The 25,288-nt window shown below is 38.4% G+C and overlaps 1 protein-coding gene across 1 annotated transcript; it reads right to left on the reverse strand.

The window, feature by feature from the left end:
• Nucleotides 1–512: 512 nt before the first annotated feature.
• zgc:162707 (UPF0524 protein C3orf70 homolog B) lies at nt 513–25,021 on the reverse strand. The gene is made up of 2 exons (XM_033986955.2): nt 24,481–25,021; nt 513–4,149 (listed from the first exon to the last, which is right to left on the reverse strand). Exons 1-2 carry the CDS (start codon nt 24,662–24,664, stop codon nt 3,476–3,478), a joined length of 858 nt encoding a protein of 285 aa, XP_033842846.1. The 5' UTR covers nt 24,665–25,021; the 3' UTR covers nt 513–3,475.
• Between the last annotated feature and the right edge of the window lie 267 nt (nt 25,022–25,288).

Genomic DNA, 25,288 nt, shown 5'->3' on the forward strand with positions numbered 1-25,288 from the left:
GTTTAATTAAGATTTGTTCATATGAAAATAATATAACAATACCATAGATGTGTTGTTGGAGGGCTGTTGTTTTGAATGTCTTTGATCATTGGACTTGAACAAAAGTCGTAGGATTCTTGCTTTTCGTCGGAGACTCTTTGACAGAGGAAGCAGTCATGCAAAAATGACTTCTGAACGATTAGTGTTGGAGGCGTTGAAGCAATACATATCTGTGAATATTGTGCTCTAAAGAGAACTAGAATGATAACTTTTCTCAACAACAATGGCTGTCAGTATAGTTTGACACCAGCTCCTCCTTGTTTCTTCAATAATACATCCAAACATATTCCACATTGTAATCTATTTAAAGGTGCATAAAGTCACTATGACAAAGTAGAGACTGAGAAAAACAATCCTAACTATACCATCGCCAACTTACAGCCAACAACACAATATATTTCATGGTAACACTTTATAACTACACTTTAATTAGCCTTAATAAAGCATGAACAAATGGTTTCAAGAGAGGGCATTATGTAAAATTGATTTTTTTTTTTTTTTTTTTTTTTTTTAGCTTTCTACCATGTTATTACAATGTTCCCTCATAAAAAACATGCCTGAACAAGTTTAAGATGTCATCCATGCATGTTTGAGTAATTCAGCGATCTGTTCCGGACCCTATCCCCATGCTCTCACACCACAATTCTCCATAAATATACAAAAACATGATATGAAACTGTACACAGCATCTTGACAAACCTGATGCGATGTGCAGTAGTTTCAATAGCAGGATGTATGTAATAGCGCTCTGAAGGGGGAGTGACTTAGCATGGAAAGCAAAGGGAGGGGATACTTGTTTTTGACGACTATAGCATTTTCAAAACAGTGAAAAATCAAATTGTTATGTGCTAGCGATTAAAAGTTAAAAGTAGATGTTCCCTCTTTGAGAGTTATTCAGGCTTAGTAACAACTTAATTATGGGGTTAGGAGTTGGGGTGTTAATTAAGTAGAAGCTACCAAGCCTGAATAAGTCTTTATAAACTATTTGTTCACGCTTAATTAACGCTGTTAAATGTGTAGTTATTACAAAGCGTTACCTATTTCATTCTTAAATATTAAATAACAACTCCATTATCATAAGATTCCTATATATGCATTAAACTAGGCCTATATGTATATCAGAGAAAACACCTCTTCGTCACGTGTCTTTTGGTCTGTCGTGAATCTGTGAAATGTGCCAGAGACAAGCTTTATATTGTCATGCTCAATTGACCCGTAGCTAAGCGCCGCCAGCTCCACTCAGGCAAACATTTGTTCATCTGCTTTGGTCCAAGCTGCAGGTGACAAGGCTGGTTTGATAATGGACGAGTTCTGAGTGATGAATCCCAAAAAGACATTATTTATTTGCTTCCAAGGGCTAAAGTTAGTTTGACAATTTATTATTCCATTGTAACGTTATGACAGCAATATCAGCAGCTGCAGCGTTCATAGCCCACCACGCTAGCATTTATCTTTTGCCAAGTGCAATTTTGCAAACTAGCCATCAATGTGGTTTCAATTGTGATGAGGCTTTGCTCCTCCAACACGATTTGAATGTTTTTCAAATTGCATCAGTCCAGATTAGAAGTGGTTTGCTGTCTTGATAATGCTGCTAGCTTTGTAACATTTGTGTGCGAAACAGTGTACCTGAAAACCTTAGCAACATATTAGCAAAAGGTCAATCAAGAACATGGAAATTTTGTTTTTAAAGGGGCTGTATGTGCTTTTATTTCTTATGTGCCAGTAAGTATGAATATATAATTCACATCTCTATATAATAAAAAAGTGTACGTTTACGTTGACCTTATTCTGCCCTGTCAACTTTTTCCGTAAATGCGACTAAACTGCACTTTCTTTAAGGTGGCAAGTGGGAATCCCATTAATTTAATTTCATTTCAGTGGAGTTTTGCTGCTAAAATATTATATTAAGTAGGTTCAGTAATGTAAAATGTTCAATATTCATGTGATCAACAAGTCAACACTGCAACGATTCTCTGGGAGGCTTTAAACTCCGTATATAACTTATTTGCTGCCAAGATCGGCGGCCTCATACAAAATAATACAACCCGAATGATAATGTCCGGAATAAGGTAAATAAACAAATGTGGGCTGTCCATATTAGTTACTTTGTGCCACTTTTATCAAATTTCTTGGCTCCTGTTACAATTTTCAATATATATTATACAGTATATGATATATTTTAGACAATATATGGCAGACATCTACATATTACAAGTCATTTTAAAGTTTTTTTTTTGTTGTTTACATATAGCCCCTTTAACATCATAATTATCTTTAACCATTCCCTGTTTATGTGAGTGTCCCCCCAAGACATGTGCTTGGTCCTCACTGGCAGATAGAGCATTAAAATGTGCTTTGTCTATTCCTTGATTGTCTAACACTGTCTAACACTACAATGGCGTCAAAGAAATTGTATGTGAACAAACTTTGGGCAGCTTTCATAATATGTGAAAATAGATACTCCATAATAACCAGCTCATAGGTCAATGTGCTATAGATCTATAACAGTTGCAAGAAGACATTTATATCGATTTAGCAGGAGAGATGCTAATGTGACGGTAGAATCACTGACAGGAGAAATGGCATGCTTCAAGTTTTTGGCCACTTGAAAGTTGACAGGAGAACAGGAATGACCTAACTGCTCATTATCATCAAGAAACCCAGTCTATCAGCTGCTATCATACATTATTCATCCAGTCACATATTCTTAAATAGACCTTTACAAAAATCCTCAGATGGGAGTGTGGCTAGGCTAAATCGGGTTGAGCTCTTTTAACCATGTCATGTCCCAGTGCAAGAGATGTGTTTGGTCCACTGTGCATGTGCTTGGCGGCTTTGTGCTTTCTCGAAGTTGGAAAATGTCTCCATGCTGGGGTGCGTGGACAGGCTAAGTGATAGATAGGATAGTCCTTGGTCAGTTCCATTGTACAAAACCCGCTGCACACAAACCATTTCTATGTTCACTTGCCACATTATTAGATACACATTTTCTAGGGTTTCTTAAGATCATTAGAGCCTTTTTGATGTTGAAATTTTGCACATCTTATACATATATTGATTTGTAATGTTGATAATACCATTCAATTCAACTTTAAAATAACTTGTTGAGTCTAGAGGTACATTGTTGATCTACTTTTGTGTCATATTGAACTAGTGGATATTTTATTACATGTAATTTTGCTCACATAATTGCTATTTTGACCCTTCTTTCTAAGCACTATTATATTATATTTTGAGCACAACCCCATTTACTTAAATAATCTTTCCCTTATTAACTTTGAGCAGGTTCAGCATCACATTTAGTAGCATACTACATTGTACTTGAAAATACATATCTAATAATGTGGCCTGAAACAAATGCTTGATTGTTATTCCTATAATATCCTCATCCGCAGATTTCGTCCCTGTAAGATGGCGTCCACTCCCTCTGTGTCAGTTACACCGTAGTCTCTATCTTCTCGATGATCTCTATCATAGATTTAGATGGGGACAGCACAGAGCACTCGTCCTGGTCCCACAGGCTGCCTGGGCTGGAGTTCCCGTCCGTGCTCAGTCCATCGTCCTCCTCGCTGTCCTCACACGACTCCATGAAGTGCAGGCCCAGAGCATTGATGCCCGAGTCCTCCGAGCTGGATGGGGAAGAACAGTGCTCCATTTTGGGTCCTTTTACCTTGTCCACAGGCGAGGCGGTCTTGTGTTGCGTTTGGACAGCTGCTGGAGGTGGCTTGGCTTTGGGGGAGGCTGTGTTCAGTTTAGGGGCTTTGGGTTGGGGTGCAGGAGGGTTCTGGGGCACCTGAGGGGTAGCGGGGGCAGGTGGGGGAGGACTAGGAGGATTGGGAGGTTCAGGCATTGGAGGTGGGGGGCGCTGCACGTAGCACATTTTGCCGTTGATACGTTTGACTATGTAGTCGTCCACAAACAGGTCGGCGATGACGCAGTACTTGGGCGACTCGAGGGGAGGGGGAGACTGGAAGCTTGGGGCCAGCTTTAGGAAGCGCTCGGCCAGAGATGAGGACAGGTCAATAGTGTCGCTGTACTCCGATCCTTCAGGGGGCACTGCTGTGCTGGGCAGATGGCACACATTTGTCATGGGCTGGTACACATATTTACCTGAAAGAAACAGAAATAAATGTAAATGTCACAGTATTCATCTTGGGAATATGGTCATGGGTGGCTGGAGTGTTAGGAAACCCAGAAGATAACAACTAACTAAGTCTACTCAATGATGATGAAGTGTTCTTGTAAAGAGGTATTACGACCCAACACTCTCCCTCAAATCTCACTTCACTGGAAAGGTGGAATTTATATTGTTATAAAACTAGTGTCAATACAATTAATGCAGACTGCAGCATTAGAAAACACTGAGGGTAGCCTTGAATAGCACTTTATAAGCCATGTACACTTAAGTATAAGTGCTCTTATAAAATCCATATCGTAGCCTTTTAAAGTAAGTGCATGTGAAACAATTGATAATTTTACCATATTTAAGTGTACTAGGTTTAATGCATAAAGGCTGAAACCAACTGCAGGTTCTTCAAGTTGAGTAATTGTTTAGGATCAGTCCATTGCACATCCTCTGGTGTAGAGTATCATTGTTTTTCCACACATTATGTAAGGGGATTTGGAGCCTGGAGCTACTAAACTAAAGAGATGGCAATGCTTCCCCACATATGAAACCTCATTTAACCTTTAGCCCATGCACGGTAACTGTATGCAGATTTGCTTTATCATGATAGTATAGCAAAAGCTGCATAATTTAAGAGCCCTGACAAATGACTGGGGAGGAGCGCTCGCCATGTGATAACTGATCATCTGCCCTGCGGGGGTGGAGGCCAATTTTCACATCACAAATCTGTCACCAGCAAAATACTACCTGCCTGTCCACCTCTATCAGAGACAGAACCTCAAAACAAGTGGTGTTTAACATTCACAGAGCAAACACCTCACTTTGACCTCGACAGACTGAATATAAACTAGAGGAATATAGCCACACAAGGTTTAATGCCCAAAGAGCATGTCGAGTATTCTGTTCATCAATATATTTTTTCTTTATTTAAAGGTGGACTATGTAACATTTCTGGTGGAGGTTACATCACCTGCTTTCCCCTAGGAGATGTTATTGCTTTGCCTTGAATGTTCCACGGTATCGCCATGGAGATATGTTACAGGTCTGTGGGAAGGTTAGCCCACTCATAGTGTTTTTGATCAATGAAAACACTATCTAACATTTACTCAGTTCAACGTGTTAAGAGGCATGAATTGCAATCTCAACCAAAAGCTCCTACACCAAAAGTAGAATCTGTGTATTTTTCTCCTGCTAGTTGGTCTAGATACTACATACACAACCAGAGCTCTGCCATCTAAGGACTCCCTGAACACTCCTTCCAGATATAGTAGACTATGATTGTGCAAAAAGACCACCTCCAAAGGTTACTCATTGTATGCAGCCCACTGCCTCTGACGGGAGCTGACTATTGGCGTTGTGATGTGTGTTTAACTGGATCCCCAGAGAGACCCAGGAAGTACAGACACGACAGGCCTACGCATCACTTCCTCTATCCACCATCCTTTTGTTAACGCAGCCTTGTGGAGCCGTTCAATCAGAAATCCTCTCTCCCAGGTTACTCTGCCAATACCCTGCCACTTCAAAGTAAAGCCGAGGAGATAGTTTAGAACACAGAACGTGACAAGGATTTAATTAAGCTGCTTCAAATGAATGCAAAGAGTTGTATGGAATCAAAGGGAGGTTTAGCCACGTGTCTGGATGAGGCAGTGCATTGTTAAAAACAGTAAGAAAAAAAAAAGTGGGTTTGCAGGAGAAGGCAGAATGGTTGGAGTCCTTGTTTTAATGAGACAAAGTCAATGGTCCATACAGAGACGGGGCTTACTGTGAAGTGCTCATTCAAGCAGATATGATGGCGGAAATAAACGAGCACCGCGAGTCTACAAAGCACTCTTGAGCTTTTAGTCTGCAGCTCCTACTCCAACTGTAAAGTTTAGGCTCAAGATGTGATTTGTTTTGACACTCGATGTTTAGGGAATAGTTTAGGCTTCACTGATTTCTACATAGTTGTGATACTGTCCATTGTAGATCAAATCCAAATGAAATTATATGACCTATTTCCCGAGGTGCTACATTCACCTCATCGGTTAAGTTAAATTGAATTGTTTATAGCACCATAACTTTGCAGGGTCAACAAATGCTTATCAACTCTACCAATACTTCTGGAGCTGGCCAAAACAAAAGCTAGTGAATATGGAGCTTGTTGATACATTTGCAGTGGCATCATTGCTAAATATACAGTTAATGGGGGGAAAAAAATAAAAATAAAAAATCCACAATATTTCATAGTTAACTGTCTAAGCACACCAAATAATCAGAAAATATTTTGTGTTTTGTAGTTTTGCTGGGGAAGTGTTGATAAAGCAACAAAACCCGCTAGAATGGAATCTTGCTGGTAATATTAGCCTATATAATATAATTTTTTCACACATTGCAGACCAATAGCCTAAATGCCCCTTACTTAGATTTTTAAATAAATACATATCCATTGGTCATTTGTGTAAAAATAAAATACCTTTTGTCAACAAACTTTACATGTGAAAGCAGTTAAAACTAAAGTTGAGTGGATTTTATCAAGAGGGGCTGGTTTAATATGTTTAATTTATTGAAACAATGACAAGCTTCATCATTTTTTTTTTTTTTTACACCCATCTATTTTTGCTAATGAACTCTAACGTTCTTACCTCGTGCATGAAAAATGCCATACTTCCCATTGAACTTTGAACAGTTTCCAAATGTCCCTAAATGTGGCATAAACCTGCACCTGGAGCCACGCTAGGAGCAGAGTGACAATCAGCAGACATTCAGCAGACATTCAGAGCAGACAGCACGACACAGAGCTTTAGCAGAACACTGTCTGGCTTTGCTCTCAGATTTAGATTTACAAGCTGTCACAAAAACACTAAATTGGTTTTCCACTAAGTTAGAAATATCTGTGTAGTCGTTGGCCCCGGAGCAAGGTAAAGCTACGTTAGCGAAGATTAATCTCAGTTAGAGGCAGCGAGAGGAGAGTAAATCAGATTAGCGTGTTGTATAATCTCTATGTATTCACCTCCCCAGGTTTATTGAGTTTGGTATGTACACTTTTATAATGAAGTCAATCGATACAAATGTGATCAGGTCGAGTTTGCGGAAGCACAGGCAGAATAGAAATCAAAAGGTGTGTAAGGAGTGTAAGGTGCCAGGATGCCAGTAATAAATCCACAAATCAAAATTATTTTTCAGACAAATATTTACATTTGAGCGATTTAAGATTTTTTCCAACTTTAAAACATCCTTGTGCAGAAATATTGAATAAACTACTGTAATAAATGAATTCCAAGTGTTTCAGAACATGTAATGGTCTTAAGTCTGAACAAACTGAAACTGTGAGTAATATTTCAGTACTGTAAAGTTATGTAAATACTGTTCCTGGAATTCAGAATACACACTTCTTCAGTACTTTACGAATAGTAATAGGTATTATCATTGGTGACCAATGAAGTCCTTTGTTTCACAGATGCCACTGGAAAAAAAAAAATCTGGGCTTGAGATGCAATGGAGGATGTGGGGACCAGACTGATATCAATCTGTATTAAAATTCTGAGAGATATTATTCTGGATTTGCCAGGGAAGTAAATACTATCATGTAGCAAGTAACCGACTGGTTAGGAAGGTCTATTCTGTATTAACATATCAGATTAATATCAATTTAAAATAGGGATTTTGGAAATAAATGTATGGATCAAGGCCACTTCCAGCCTTTAAATACATTTTGTGAAGGTATTTTTTTTAATTCATTTACATTTGGATCCCATCACATTTCAGTTACCATCTTATAATCTTAATATACCTTTCTATCAAGACAAATAACAGCAACATAAATCAAACAGTAACTGTTTAAGCAGTGTGCTGATTGCAGATATGACAGCGCTGCAGGTGTTCATTAAATCCAGTTGAATAATTTTAACGCCATAGAAAGAAGTCATTTTCCTAGTTCCTTTGTGCTCTCGTGGCAGCCCTGGTTAAAGTCTCATAAACACACCCCAGTACAATGCACTGCTGTCACCGAACAATATCAAAGCTATATTGATATTCTACGTCCCTTTCAAATAATATTGTGGCCAGTGTTCAAGTCATTTGTTTGAAGCCCCTGTTACCACACCCTGATTATATTTCCATACTAACAAGCACCAGATGTCCCCCTCACAAAAGCCCTCCGAACAAAACATCCCATAATGATTTCACGGCACAATTTGGAATAATACACAGCACAGCAATATTTAGAGGACTATTTATAGTTGGATCAATACTTTTTGTGCAGCGGTGCCACTGACAATAAGAAGCATGTGTGCGCATAACAGAATAGAAGAATGTCGATGTAAAGCGCCATGTTATAAGAAATACACAATTGGATTTCAGCTTGTGAAGCAGTGGTATTAAAATTGATAGGGACTTTCATTGGGTTAGGGGTATGGCTATAGGCAGTACAGTGGTGTGTAATTCTACCCTATATGGAAGACAAATGACAGCTCGAATAGCTCTATGGTGCAGTCTGCTAGTGCTAAAATATAATAGCACATAGATATTTTTGTTGATTGGGAGAATTCATATGGCATTCTGGGTGCGTGCATGCTTAAGGAAGACAAGTACAGTTTTACATATCACTTGAGTGTGAAAGTTTGATTGCAATAACTGCTTTCCACAGCCTGTAAGCAGCTTCAGTGTGGTGTTAAAGAATGAACACTAGTGTCAAAAGAAATGAAAGAGGCATTTTGTCTGCTTAAAGATTTCCAGCATTGTAAGTAATAATCAGTTTTCTGGTTTCTATTGTACTCTTGAATATATAATTTGCTCAAGGTGTGTCTAATCAAAAGTGTTATAATGAAGGTACAAAATGTCACTTTTCCGGTGGAGGGTCAACTATTTGCTTTTCTTCATGGAGATGTTATTGTTTTGACTGGAATGTTACACAGATGTAGTCGTGTCACATTGAATAACTGCAAGACAGATTTAATGCCATGCTGTGAAACATTTAACATAGTACAAAAGGTGTTTTTTTTTTTACCTGTTTTGCTCATTTGTTACTCCTCATTGGTCAACTAAAGGGTAGCTTCTCTGCTAAATTGACCATAAACCAGGTGACGCAGTTAATCTCAGGTTCACACAGAGCCAGTTATAAAGATGTCAGTGTGACTAAGTGGAGTATAAATGCTTTTGGTGGATGTCATTCTCCTGTATGTGTGTGTGCCAAATGCAGCTTTAGTTTAGCATTCTAGCGTTTAACACACAGACACCCATTCACATTCCTCACATAACTGATCTTTTTTTCATTTCTTTCTGCCATCCTTTACAGCCTTTATGAACTTTTGCACTCTGACAAAAGTTAAACCAATGAATTTCACAAATGTTAACTTTCAATTGAAGTTGGTGGAAGTGCATAGACATACTGAAACCTTTAACTATTTGCAATATTTGGAAATACTGTTTGCGGCATGTTAGCTTTTGCAGTTTTCAAATAACCTCCTGTGGTGACAGCATCATGCTCACGCTGCATGGTCATGTTTTTTGGGCTGCTGTGACTTCAAATGAATTCAGTGCTGTTCGTTCTATTCTGTCGACTTCAATAACAAGAGAACTCAAAGACAGCCAGTACCGTGACACACTTTTGGGCAGAATGCATTTAATATTTGAACTTCCATAGACATTTTGGTATCTGAGACTATAAACATTACAAGCGCTCCCACTAGCACATGAGCTTCAGTATTAACCAAATCTCATATAATCTTGGAATATTAACCTGATCATATGGGTTACATATTATAAAAACAACACTGCAGCAAAACAAGAGAAACAAAATAGTTAAATGGTTCTAACTTGGTTCATGTCAGTTAATAGTACAAAACCATTCTCTTTATCTTTGCTGTAATAAGTGAATTATTGTACCATGAAAAGGTTCTCACACCTACATATCCCTGTAGGCCTCGTTCGTATGACTTAAAAAAAGATCACCTCAAAAAAGTTAATATTTTATTAGGTTGAGACTGGGTAATATTACTTTGGAGTGTCAAAATTGTACTTATCCTAAAATGTCATGATGAAACAGTGTATTTCTATTCTACAGTATGTATCTACAAACAAAAACATTACAAATTATAAGGACCAAGGATGCTGGTCTGTGTAATTACATAGATGCAACTAAACAATATATTTTCATTTGACTGAAAGGTTCTTATTCTGCGCACTTTGAATGCTCATTTTATGCTGATTATTTATGTTTTGATTTGTTCTATTGTGATTTTAATGTCTTCCTTATTCTCTACAGCACTTTGAATTGAATTACTTTGCGTACGAATTGTGCTGTACAGATAAACTTGCCTTACCATAGACTAGATTTGATGTTTCGTAACAGCTCATGCTAATATCCTCTACATTTTCACATCTTGATAAGAATTACTACTACCATTTGTGCCAATTTTGCAAACATCCACACAAAACCATTCTGTGTGCTACTGTAAAAAGCTATTTCTGCCAACGCACCATTTTACAGTACAGTGAAGGCACCATGCTGTAAAGAAAACAAGTAGAGGAATTCTCCTGTGACAGCTGCACCACAATAACACAGCCACAGGACACAGAGATGCACAGTAAGAGAGAGAGACAGCCACAGGACATAGACGCACAGTGAGAGAGAGAGAGATCGTGTGTGTGAGAAAGCAAGAGAGAAAGAGGGAGAGAGGGAGGGAGAAGGACGAGTCAGATTATTCCGCAGGGTAAATCCTTTCATCACATGGAGAAGTCACCACATACGGGTGAAAGAAACACTCCAGGCTGATAAGGCAGAGGAAAATAACTACGATGCTGTGTACAAATGATTTCGATGGTTGATTTATTGGACAAGAGGGTGACCTTTTTGGCTGGAGTTGTGGACCGGTGGCGTATAACATGCTCCTAGTGTTAGCAAGTGTTATACGTTTTTACCCCCCATAAACCAAATACTGAGTTTGAATTCTGTTTGAATCATTTTAGGTTGTTTCTTTGCAATTATTTTTTATCAATTCTTCTCTGTGCATTTAAAATGTGAACTCTGAACAGAATTCCATTTAGTAAAACATAAATCACAAATCTAATGTAATCGCAATGCCTGTCAGAAAAATTACAATTAGATAGTTTCCCCAAATCATACAGCCCTATTTTGAGTAAAACCAAATCAATGAAAATGTATTTTGGAGACCGATAGATAGTCAGGACTACCTTAGCCAGAAAAGTTTGCCTAAGTCTAGCTCAGTATCTGGAGGAGGGTCCCTGCTCCTGACAGGTTGCTCCAGCTGTAAAGGATCGATCAAATGTAGAGGACAAATTCTACAGGACCATAAAGTGTATCTTAAACTTAATATGTAGTCTGTGTGTGTGTTATGCTGTTGTTTTTCTCTACAAGAGGCACAGCACAGGAAATATAAAGGCAGTGTAAAATGGTTGTGTCGTCGTACTTTCCCTCACAAGGAACAGCTCTGAAGATTAAATATGAGGATTTAACAATACTTTCAGGGTTAGTGATATTTTAAAGATGGTAGTTGTTAGCATTTTTTTTTTTTTTTTTTTACATAGTATTAAATGTGGAGATTAAACACATGCAGTTCATTTATTTTGCTCAGGTGCAGGCCATTCATAATTTTGGGTATGTCACTTGATAATATAGACACACATCACTGGCCCTCAACAATAAATGCATAAGCTCGGGGGATTCATAGGATTAATATACAAATTAATAATAACATGAAGCACATCTCAGAAAGAAATTTGTGCAATAAATAATTACACTATACACTGGTCATAGCCATTTTCTTTAAACTCAGCATTTTATTGTGGTGGAATATAACAAAGTACAGATAGTAAAGTATTGTACTTAAGGACAAATTTTAGGTGTCTGTACTTAAGTAAATTTTAAAGTGGAAACTTTTTACTTTTACTTCACTACATTTGGCAGAAGGGATCTGTACTTCCTACTCCAGTAGTTTTTGAACAGGAATGAAAAGTAAAAGTATTTTTATTATTGTTTAAAACCTGCTGAAAAGGCCAAGAAGCTTATGTTTATGATAGTAGTTTATAGTAGTTTGGGCAAACAAAAATATACAAATAAAAACATCTATGAAAAAAACAATCAATTCAGTTGTTTCTACTGAACAAAATTCAGCGTAAAGATTTTAAAATCACTATATTTGAAGCTTTATTACATCTCTAAATCTGTGCAAAATACTTTTACTTTGTACTCTTTAAGTACATTTTTAAATGGGTACTTAATACTTCCTAAGTAGATTTTTTTGTTATGATATTTTTACTTTTACTTGAATATTTTTTTGTCCTGGTAGCTGTACTTTTACTTAAGTACAGACACCACTGAGCGCTTCTCCCATCATTGGTATTTGATTCCATGTGCTCTGAGGCACATTATAAGCAGACGTAGGAGTCGAGGCTGTTTTCACTGAGGTGTTAAATATTTCAAAACAAAACTATGCAACTTTTTATAAAACAGAAGCCTGCTTTACATATGTGTAGGTTGAATAAATTGGAACGTGGGACTTGCAAGACATTGCAAGCAATAGAAAATATATTTTTCTCTCAGTCGAGGTTGCCGCCTAGGTAACAAGTAAATACGTTTGAGCATTTGAGAAATATAGTTCCAAGACATTTTAAAAGCTTCTAAAATTGCCAAAATATATTGTGGCATTCTGGGATTTAATTAGCTCTAATCATTCACTAGAACAAGCCGTTACAGGAAATGCCAGCAGTGATATTTCTGAGGGCTTTTATGGAGAAGTTTGAAAGCTAATTTGAGTTGGGGCGCACAGCTGTCATCCTTGTGAAGAAGTGATGTTTTTGTGGAGATGAGGGAATAGACTCCAGCAGTAGCAGCACACATCTCCATCTTGTGCCCGGAGCTGCCAGACGATTACACATGGCTCTAATACGGGGGACTGTCCCACTAAATAATACAGCGAGGAGCTCATCCATCTCTCACTGTCAGAGGCAGCCCACAGACGGATCACGCTATGGGGACCGTCAGACCATTTCAGAGGCAGTGGACTGGAGAATCTACAGGAGAGATGAATGTCAATTTACTATAGGACTAGATGCTTAGTCACAAACGCCTCGCTGGTATGGCGATGAGGCAAAATGGGTTTTAGAGTAACTACATAACATTTTAATGGATGGCATCAAGAGCTGGCCCTATTAGTGTTGTCACGACAATACAAAGATTTCAAACTCGATCTTAATATTAAACAACAGACTCAATAGTCAATACCAATTGAGATACCACAATAATAATAATAATAAAAAAAACTCTTTAGACAACAGCATATGATTTTGAACATTAAATAATAGTGTCCAGTAGCCAGTCAAATGCTAATGTGTAAACCCACTCACTGACAGAACACATTATGCTTTGTTGTACTTGTTTTTCTAGTCAACGATTTTCAGAACTAAACAAGAATATGCTAGCAAAATTGCACCAACCAGATCAATACAAAAACTCATTCCACTGTAAGAAAATTTTTTCGTTAATATATACAGTAAAGCAGGCAGCAAAATGTGCCTGTACAAAGCCATATATTTACAGTAAGCATGCACCCTATACAGGTGTACGATATCTTACCATTCATATTTTTAGTTTTACAGCCCACTAGTGTTGGCGATTTTATGGCTTCATTACCGTTAATGGCTACTGTGCTTATCAAAATAAAACTCCTTTATACACAGTAGCTTAGAAACAATTACTTTTTATTTAAAATGCAAATCCATGTAACAAGTACAATATATTTCACCACAATTAATCATTTTGATTGCATGAACATATTAGAACACACATTTAAAAAAATTTGTCAGACACTGAATTTTCACAGGTCACAGTGAGTTTCACTTCTGCAAGTCTCAACTATGGCATTTACACATTTAGTATCATTATGTTAACTCTACGCATTTGAAACAACGCATGATACAATATTATTTTATTTATATAACTTACTAACAAACACAAATTGGAAATCAACTAATCACTCCATATTCAACACTGTGTAAAAGAGAAATGGACAATATTTTCCCTCTGTAGAACAACTAAGAGCCTCTGGACATCTGAAAACAAAAAGCACAAACAATCCAGTTGTTCCCCTTTTCAAAATAAATATGACCAAAAAACAAAGTAAAATGTTGTTCATTTCAAATATGTGCCTTTTACATAAAGGCTCCTCCTGCCCCTCCCACATGTGAAACCAGCACTGATACAATGTGGGAAAACGTGTCTGACAAATTACATTGCTGCCAATAAACTTTTGGCAAAGAGTTATTAGCTATAGTTTTACTGGCCTATTACTGCTACAAACCCAAAACATGGTGCATATAGAACAAAAAGAAAACATTTACCCCTGATGTAAAGGATTATACTTACCTTTTTATAAATGGAGATACAAGCCAGAAGATGCATGTGTAGCATTGATGAAACTCCTCTGTCATGAGACAAAGACCTGGCTAATCACATGTGCTCCACGAGAATAAATATTATACTGTAACGTTAATTCAAACTCGGCTTTCCTGCCAAGACTTTAGGGGCGTTACCTTGGGTAATGTGTGGAAAAAGTACTGTTGTAATTTTACTGTATTTTTTATAGTGTATGCTATGCAATCAGATATCTTTGTTCATTCTATTTTTAAGTGGGTTTTTTTACCCAGAGCCAGGAAGTATACTGTTCGCATGCTAGTTGCTAATAACTTTGGACTACTGCAAACCAGACAATAAAAACGAAGTACAGCATTTTTATATTTTCCAAAAGATAATACTAGTCATATAATGTTTCCAAAACATCACTCCATAATAACTGTAACCTCCCCTCCCCAGTGGCTGAACCATTTTGGCCTGCCCTGCACTTCCAGAGTCCACTTAGCTTGGCTCTCTGCTCTTTTACCCAGCATGCAGCAGTCCCACAGTATGAGTCTGCAGACTCATAACCAGCCCAGTCCAGGCAGAGAGACAGGCATCAGGTTTCAGAGAGGAGCCTGAGCCAGCATCATGTGAAACCTCTCTGCTACTTCCTGCCTCTGAGACTGGCGCTGCTCTTAAGTCCACTGTTGAGTGCAGAATGCTCTCTCTGTGCTAAGTGAACACAGGGCCCAAAGCAGTGAGGATGAGAAGGACAGTCATGGAGTGGTCTGAATTCATCATTATGTAACTGGTGCATATCTTTTGTGTTGTTAAGTGACTCAAAGCATCTGAAAGGTCGACTTTGAAATTTTAAATTCTAGTGCCAACAGCAGCATAGCAAATGGTCCAATTCACCACCTATTATATCATTGATGACGTTAAAGGGGTTGTATCCAAGAGCATTATTAACATCCAAATCAACACAGCAGAGAGTTTAAAAGCACGGTTCACAGCTTTCAAGAGGCAAAGAGTTTCTGCAACACTGCCAACAGCACAGCAGAGTTACTTTCAGTGTGGGTCAGATTAAAGTATATTTTATAATTTGATGCAGACAACACAGTACCCAGAGTTTGACCCTATGACCTGCTTTAACATTATATCTTTACTGGAGCAAAACTAATTACATGTGAATTTATATATGACCAATTACGTGAGGTCTGCAAAACGTGTTTAATTTATTTAATAAATGATGTGGATTAGGATTGTCTGTGCCATCTAAATAAATCAGATTGAGCATTTAACCCCTTAACCAGAAGATTCCAGGTTTATGTCTTTATGGCTCTGTACATCAATGCCTTTTCATGGTCACCGCACACAGATAATTGGTATAGGGTCAGTATTTTTCTCAATGGCAAAAATGTAAGCACCTTAAAAAAGCACATGTATAGCTCTCAACATTTCAGTTCCTCAGTTTGAGTTTGCTGGAGTCTACTTGCTGGAGTCTACTTGCTGTAGGCTAATAACAGATTATTTATTATCTAATCCCACATCTCTCTCACAGTATCAGTGTGCAGTGTCATGGAAATTCCTCCTGCATAAATAAGTCTACCCTCCAGTTGGTGTTTGGAGCTTCTCTCTCCACACAACACAAAGTACGTGCACCGCTCCACAAGGCCATCTGGGACAGGCCTTCCTTGAGGTGGGATTATGCAGGGGACCCTGGGGATTAGTGCAGTGGGTGTAATCTACATTTCAAAGGACAGTATACATCAGCATAAGGGCCTCTTTATGGTCCGGCTCTTTCATCAGTCACACATGATGTCGTCAAGTCAGGGGGATGTCAGCTCACTGTAGCACGTCAAAGGGTGAACTACTCAACTGAAGCTCTATCAATTACATTCATTTTAATAATCTAGAGTCCACTTACAATTTTCAACCTTTGGATCTCATCTGCCAAGCCATTCTAATAAAAATCCTCTCTTCATTCTGTTTTGCTGTCATTTATTTACAGAAACTCTTCTCTGCTTCACACTAGGCTTGGTCCTAACCTTCCATAATTTATACATTCAAATAATTATGATTGGTCAATACATACTATATTATCCAAATGAATACTTCAACAGAATATTTTAAACTTCAAGACAGTGAGGGATTCTTACTCACATAATCATTTTTTAACATTTGTGGAAAATGAAATGTGATTTTATGACTAAATTGCATTATTACTCAACTTGTTATAACTCAATTTCACCTCACTCTTTAAGCATTGACTGAATTTTCATTTAGAATAGGCTTATGGTTAAACAGACTGATTTTACCCCTGGTCCTGCATTTAACAAGTTTAGCCCTTGAGTTCCTTCTTACAAACTGAACATTTTTCTCGTGGAGTCATGGCTAATCTGCATAGTGCCCACAGCAATTAGAAGCTAAATTCAGCTAGTCAGAGAACAGCTCTACTGAACACCTAGAAGCATCTATTTTCTACAGAATGGCGTGACACAAGAGCTCTCCTCTCCCTAGTGAAATTAAGCTCCACAACACATGCCTGATTGCGCATGATGATGATTATGAAGACTGTCTTTCATTTAATTTGAATGGCTCCTGTGGGATCTATGTGGATTTCCGTATTTTAATAGCAGGTTAATGAACTTTGCCTGTATCATCAATAATACAATAAATCTATAATCCATTTCTTCCACATCATTGGCTGAACATATTACTTTAAGGGCTGTATTGATAAACAAGTAAAGGTACAGTGATGGGGCATGAACCTGGAGTGGGCCAGTGAACAAGTCAATACTGTAGTGCTGTGTCTTAAACCAATAAAACTGCTGAGATTCCCCAGTGGGAGCAGAGTGACTAAGTGCACGAGACGCAGCAGAGCAGCACGCTGACACAACTCATCTATCTAAGATAATTCATTTGTAAAAGAATAGTTAAAGTATGCACAACGCTGCTCAATCTTCAGTGTTAGATTCAACCAAAATACCACGACACCAACTCATACATCAACTCGTACTCATTTACAAGTATGTTACTGAACAAAATAAAAGACATAAAAGGATGCTATATGTATGGTCACGTGTTCATATAGTGCTTTTCCCTCTTCAAGGCACTCAAAGCACTTTACATGAAGGAATCACTCACCCATTCACACACACATTCAACACCAGTGTACGCAGACTCTGGGGAAGAGCTGGGTTATCTAAGGACACAACAACAGCATTAATCTGTGAGAGCTGGAATTACACCACCAACCTGAAGGTCAGTGGATCTGAGCTCTATGAACTACGCTACTGTCACCCACATATGTAACTTTTGGTGGGGGGCCGTCACCTGCTTGTCTTCATGGGAATGTTATTGCTTTGCCTGGAATGTTGCACAGTGGCATTTAGTCATTTACAAGTGTTTTTCAAAAATAGCTTGAAAAACATGTATTATTCATTTAACCCGGAAAGTCCCACTGAGATTTTAGATCTCTTTTTCAGGGAAATCCTGTTTTTAGTGGTATGAGAAACCAGAGCACCCAGAGAAAACCTACAGAGACAAAGAGAGAACATGCAAACTCCACACACACAGCCCCAAGAGTCAAACCCAGAACCTTCTTGCACTAAGGCTAAATCACCAACTGTGCCAAACCATCTATTTTTACTGTAAGTAGATTCCTCTCAGATATGACCTGTAGCTTAGTGTCGCCTGGTGGCCTGCTTGTTTCCATGGAGAAAGAGAAGATTAATGCCATGAAAAGTTGTATCTTTCACACATTATTAGCTCTACAACTTCCATCCAATGAGACGCAAGGATAAACTCGAAGAAAGTTTTAGTTGTACAAGTTCAGCTAGGGATTTACAAATGGTCTTGAATCACCGCAAAATTACAAATAAGTTAGCCAAAGCAGATTGCCTTGCTTTTCCCTTAATGACAAATTGACTGCAGCTATAAGGATAATTGTAATCATTCAACAGTGGATTTAAAGCACACAAACCGTCTCGGGCCAGGTGGTGCGAGTATATTGCTGCAAGTGAACAGGCGCTTTCATCAGCCACAATGTATTGGCTGTGACACTAAACATAGCTAATTACTGCTAATGAGAGGCTTGGACTAATGTTGTCACCAGCTGGGCGCGTTTCCCGTATCTACTTTATGATACTTTTCATCAGGTTTTATGAGGACATCTCCAACAAAAAAAACATTTATTTCTGCAAAGTTGATTGGCACCAGTGTGTGAGACATGTCCTCAATGTGGCATACCTTTCTTCATTTCCCAGGTGAGATTGTGAAAATAATTTGTCGAAACATGCCAAACCTTTGCATGCTGACCTTTTCTAGTTATTTGCATGAAAACCTATTACAAATGTAATGTAAAAAACATGCGGTTCCCTGTGGTTATTATTTTTTCTCATTTCTGGCGACAACCTCGACATAAAACATACACAAAAATATGCACGGTATTTATCCTGCTTGTAATGTTTGAATCATCGAAGACATATGCTTTTTATGGTGCGTAGTAATAAACTATAACAGATCATTATGTGTTGTATTGTAAAGTGAAATGGTGATATAAAACAATAACAGAAGCAGGTTCATTGATTTCCTCTTTAGAACTGCTCAGCTGAAACTCTTCTGCTGACCCCAACTCTTCATAGTGAGGTAGCAGATTTTTTATTTGGAAAACGTGACAGATGACCATTTTTAACCCATGTATGACCCCTGACTTTCACTTTTTCAAATAATTGCAAGTGGAAAGCTCTGGGCAGGGATGGGTGATAGGTGCAAACAGACATTTTCCGAGCCTGGATGATACAAAATTACTCAAACATGCATGAATCAATCAAGATACAACATGACGACTTGATGACATGAAGTAGGGCTGCACAATATATCGAAATTGAATTGAAATCGGTGTTTGAGTTAGTGCAATTATCAAATCACAAAGGCTACAGTTATTTATAGAGTAGAATGTCCTCTGCCGAGAACAACATATCCTGTCTTTGTAGAAGTCTAACTACAGGAGCAACAATATTAATTTAACAGTTCAAATTTCAGTCTTCTCCCAAATGTTAATTATCCTGGAGTTGTTAACAATGTGCACCTCTGAACATACATCTAATCAACTATTTCTGCAGCTCTAGCAGGAGCTCATGATTTTTATCTATTTATAGTTATATTACGCGTCACTCGCCAATGTCATCTGTAATAGGTACAAGTACAGGCATGTTTCTAGTTTTTTCATAGGAGCTCCGGTTGTGCTACATTCAGCAGGCCCGTGTACGCTGGAACATGGCTGTCCAGGGAGAAGGAGCTGAGAATTACTGCGGAAATACACTCAGAGGTTAGTCGCCCCGCAGAGAGTTCAGGATTAAATAATGAGTAAATAAATGACTGGTGCGTCTAGACGTGAAGTGTGAAGTTATTTGCAGCTGTGACCGGTTATTATAAGTAGGGAGCTTTCTGTCGTGATAATAATACAGATTAGTGGAGTTGTGTTTTGTTTTATTCTTACCTGTGTGAGTAATATGGTATTACATAGAGCTCGTATTAAAGAGCACTATGTAACTTTTTTGGTGGAGGAGATGTTGTTTTGCCACGAAATTCTACATTGAAATAAATAATCTGATTGCGCTGTCGTGTTTGGCTTGAGGCGCGACAGAAGGAGTGGTGACCAAACATCTGACATCTCTCTGGATAAAAATTACAGAGCTATATTAATCTGGACAGGCAAAAAAGTGTAAAAAAATTTAAATAGAAATCCCCAAGGAGACAAGCAGGCGACTCGACCAAATATTCTCTTAAACAGTGCATTTTTATTCAGAAGGAAAAACTCATTTTGTTTGCTATGTTTCAGAAATTGTCCATGGGTTTCAATGTGATGAAAATTAACACTGTTCCCATAGGAATTAACAATTAACTATCCAAAACAAAATACAGCTTTTGAATGGTGAAAAATACCACCTATAAACAAGAAGCTGAAACCCATGATGATAATAAGGATGTAAACATTTCTCCAATTCTAATAAAAGAGCAGAACTACTCTTGTCTCTACAGTTTCTAAATACTTTGGTGAATAAAATTTGCTTTTAGTCCAATAATGTTGTTTTTTTAACTCAGATAAATTATAACAATGGGAGCGAATACACATAAAGTAGGCGTATAGCAATATATTTGTACGATAAACGTGATTGTGTGTAAAGCTGGCCTATAATTATACTAATCAAAGCTGTCATCCAGAACACCTCATCAGTGTGATTTCACTTTCTGTGATGAGTATTCTGATAATATCGGTGTTGGAGCACGCGTGTTATTTTTAGTCTGCAATCATCTATCTTATACAGGCAAATTGTGCCATATAGGAATCCCTTTCATCTCACTTCTCAAAGGTCTTAAAATCTCATCAATCCAGAGTTTACTCAATGTACGACTAAAAGTAAAATCAAACAGCTTTTTTTCCTACAATTTTGTCATCAAAGCAAAAGACGATTTTAAGCATATTAACTCCACTATCAAAAAAGTTATCTGCAATGTTGCTCTTGTGGTAAAGCATAAAAATTAGCCAGACTTTTGATTTTATGCCTTGTGGGTACGCTCAATTCTGGAAAAACTTAATTATGCTAATAATAAAGCAGTGGCAATCAAAACCACTTTGCTTACCCAAGATAGGTAAGGTGTCATGGTGTCAATCTTTCCAGAATGTTAAAACTCACACCGCAGTGAAGGCTAATTGGTATTGCAAGCGCTACTTTTCGCAAAAATCAATCACGTTGGAACATAACATTGTGAAAAAAACCAAAACAAATTTCTACCTTTAAATGTATCAACTTTCACACAAATTTAATCTGAGCTAATTATGTAAATGGAACAAATTGAAAGTAAAAGCCATGGGACCACTTCAAAGCAAAAGCTAGCCAATGCCTCGACTTGATACCATGAATATTTGAAATTCTGACAGGGTTAGCAATCCGAAATTTTCAAAAATGATGCAAGTGCCCTGGCTCTTGCACAGAAACATCAAATGCCCAGCTTTAGCTCACGATAAACACTGGAAGGAACTCATCATTTCCCTGCCACATCAGATCTGTCAAACGGCCTGGCTGTGTGTGCATGGGGCCATCTAAATCCAATGATTACAAGGCAAAGATTACACTGTGGCTTTCTGCGCTGGTACACCATAAGCCGGGGTCGACTGCTGTGGGGACGGGATGGTGATTGTGTTCCTGGCTGATCGGAGGATTGTTGCCGGGGTAAATGAGGCCCGAGCGGAGAGAAGAAGGCCCTTACAGCCCCTTAGCCCTGTGCTATTGTGATTGTGAGTCCATCGGAAAGGTGGAGAGCACAGGAAGTACAGGGTGGGTCGAACGGGCTGTGAAAATATCAGACATTTATTGAAAAAAGAGACTGAAAGACTTCACAAAGACAGGGTAGAAAAGATAGGCCTTTCTGAACACTGAACCAGACTGAACCATTAAAGGTGTATTATGTAAACTTTCTGGTGGAGGGCTCTATCATCAGCTTGTCTCCATGGAGATATTATTTCTTTGACTGGAATTTTCCACAGTATTGAAGTAAACTTGAAGTTCAATGCCATGCTGTGGAACATTCCAGCCAAAGCAAGTGCATCTCTGTAATCATCAAAGTAGTTGAGTCGTGCAGCGGTTAATAAGCCAGAAAAGCGAGATAGTTTTCACAAATATAAAAAAAGAAACCAAGACTAAAACAGGTCTACACAACCATTAATTGGAAGTAAACTGGAAACTAAGTTAATCAGGACTAAACAAACACTTGGATTCACCTAATCCACAGCTAAACTAATACAGAACAAAACAAAACATTAGCTGGCAAATACACAAAGTCTAAAGTAGAAACCAGAACATTTTAAATCACTAATGGTCAATTGAGAGAAACATGTATTGTCTCCAGGCTTCTATCCCAGAATGGTTCATTATAAAAGTGCATGAAGCTGGCATTTCTTGGTACATAATTGCAATCTTTAAAAGAAAACTGTGATGGGTCTCTGTTCTTTGAATGTGTTGTTAGCCATTTAAAGTCATCCAAATCATTTTGTTAAATCGTTTGGGCTTTGCAAACCAGCATTGTAACAACTCAGTGGGGGAGTAAAAAAAGTCTGAGAATAACTTGTCCACTGCAGAGTGTCTGGCACAATGGACTACTCGCACCATTCTTCTACTACTAACACCTAAAACATTTATTTTAGAAACAAATCGTAATCTATTGCTAGTGAGGAATTGTCAAAACTACAACAATAAAGTATGGGTAAATGCCTTGAAAATCAACAAACCTCACAATTAGCTGTAATCTCGCACAACCTGATACGCAGCTGCAGTAATTGTTGTTAAGTGTCACTATGGAAACACAAAGGCTTCAGTTAAACGAAGGGCCATCTTTAGAGATTGGGCAAACATGAGAATTGGCATGGTCGTTGGTGTAGTGACTGTAAGATATGCAGGCAATGTTTTCTTGTCAAAATAAGATGCGAGAGTAGATCTTCTCATTCATACATTTTTTCATCATAAGGTATGTTTTCAGTATATTTACAACACTTATTAGACCTGCCATTTGATATAGCTCTGTTCTCATCTGTTTTCATCTAATACACACCTAGATTTAAATAGAGATTGACCGATATGTTTTTTTTTCCTGGCCACTGCAGATACTGACTGTTTCGAATCCAGAGACACTAATGGTCAATAAGGTCTGCCAATATTTTTTAACCGATATGTAGGGACCATTTTATTTATTTGTGTTTTTACCACACACTGGATGCAGTGTAGTGACATTTTGTGCAGTGTTTGTAGTAAAGTGTTCATATATGGCTTTATAGATATTCTTCAGGTTTTTATGGCCATTGGCTGATGTGCAAAAAAACCACAAAAAACTAAACAAAACACAACAGCGGCTCAATAGATCTATCTCTAGGTGTATCTCTATTAAATAGCCACTTTTATGATCTTAGTAATGGGTTATTCTTGTACAACCAATCTCTTAAATTCATTCAATGTATTTAATAGTCAATCCATTGTGGTTGTCCACTTTTGGTACACATTTGGCATCTACACTTTAAAAATATTAAAACATGTTTTAAATATCTCACTTCTATCTATACAGCTCCATTTTTGAAGTGTCATAAAATGCACACTCTAAACTCCAGTGTGCACTCCAGGTGATGTGTGTGGGACGGTCTAAGAATAAACTACAATACCCATGATTCCCCTAACAAAAGGCCAATGTCTTTTTAATAGTTCTGCTCAGATAACCATGGAAACTGTGGCTTTGCCAACACAGGAATGCTGTTAAGAATATGAATTGACTGTGTGATCATGTTCATGTCATGAAAAAGCAGAAATGAAAGTGAAGATTCAAGCGTGTGATGACACAATCTGTTTCTCAATGATGGATGGACTGTTCACCGGATGTCCCCAAAAATGTGCTTGTTCATAGTTTGGGGAATAGAGCCTATAGTTTTTATAGCCATGGAGAGGTGGTGTGCAGTATTATGGATCTTAAACTCATGTGAGGTTACTGGCACTGGCACCTCTGGATTTTATGGCAAGGGGGAGCAGTGCAAGTCAAACTAATGAAGAAATGCAGAATTAAAGAAGGAAATGTTTAGCTATTTTGTGTCCTATTGGATTTCAAATGGTGTTATCATTCCGGGTTATTATAGTAATGGCAATAGTTATTATAGTTACTGACATAGGTTTAGTATGTTAATGAAGATGCTCTTAATTTGGTCAGTGATTAGATATTACTTATGCTTGTCAAGTGTAAAGCTTTCTGTAGACCAGGGCAGCCTGTAAAAGTGAGAGTAGGGCTGGATTTTCCCTGCGGGTCGATATGTGGAGACTTGGCAGCGCGCACTGACAGCTTTGCTTCACCTCGTAATGAACACACATCTACGACCATCATTCCGATGGTGACACACATATTTGTCACAAACAGGAGACGTATTAGAGCATGCAGCAGAACTTACAGTGACACCAGCCCAAGTGGCAGCACCAGTGCAGCTTGAAGCACTTCCCATGGCTGTGTGTGGCGCAAATGGAGAGTCCATCGCAAGGCAGGAAGTCTGGTCTCCCCGCGCAGCTTTTGGCCAAAGCTTGTGCCTCGTCCAACTTCTCACTTTTCGGACACTTATGTGCTCCCGAGGCGGCCATGCCGACATTTCCCGAGTCCAAATATAAAAACGCACACCGCTATGTCCGGGAAAAGTGTTCCAAAGCTGCTGAGAGCGAGAGGAGCTTCTCCTCACCTCAGGCTGGAGAATCTGTGAAAGTGGGGGGCGGACGCGAATACCGCTGTACCGCTGAAAAACTAACAACGCAGCTGGCTTTGTGTTCCCGCTACAAATCAGTGCATATAGTCCGAAAACACAACCGCACCACACGGAGATGTCTTTGGTCTTCGTAAAGATGTCCCTACTCGTGGGAGTCACATCTTTATACCCACTCGTAACGTCCGAGAGCTCCTGTGTGCGCGCAAATGGAGCAGCGCGCATCTGAACTTCATCACCACAGGAGGAGTCTCTGCGCACACACCGCCTACTTCTGCCGCCCCATAAACTTGAATAGTGACCCCACGAAACATTTCACCACGTCGACAATTAACGACAGAGATATCCTTATGTAAACGTACAATACTACGCATAAGGCATATTCAAGCCAAGCTCTCGAAAACAGAGCTACAAAATATGTTATTGTAGAGTGCCGCTAGGTGGCAGACCCAACATCTGCTCTTAGTATGAGAGATCCAGCGGGGAAATGAATCTAAAGCATTTAACA

This window comes from Periophthalmus magnuspinnatus, chromosome 21, assembly GCF_009829125.3.
Source record: "Periophthalmus magnuspinnatus isolate fPerMag1 chromosome 21, fPerMag1.2.pri, whole genome shotgun sequence".
In the NCBI taxonomy this organism is placed as follows: Eukaryota; Metazoa; Chordata; class Actinopteri; order Gobiiformes; family Gobiidae; genus Periophthalmus; species Periophthalmus magnuspinnatus.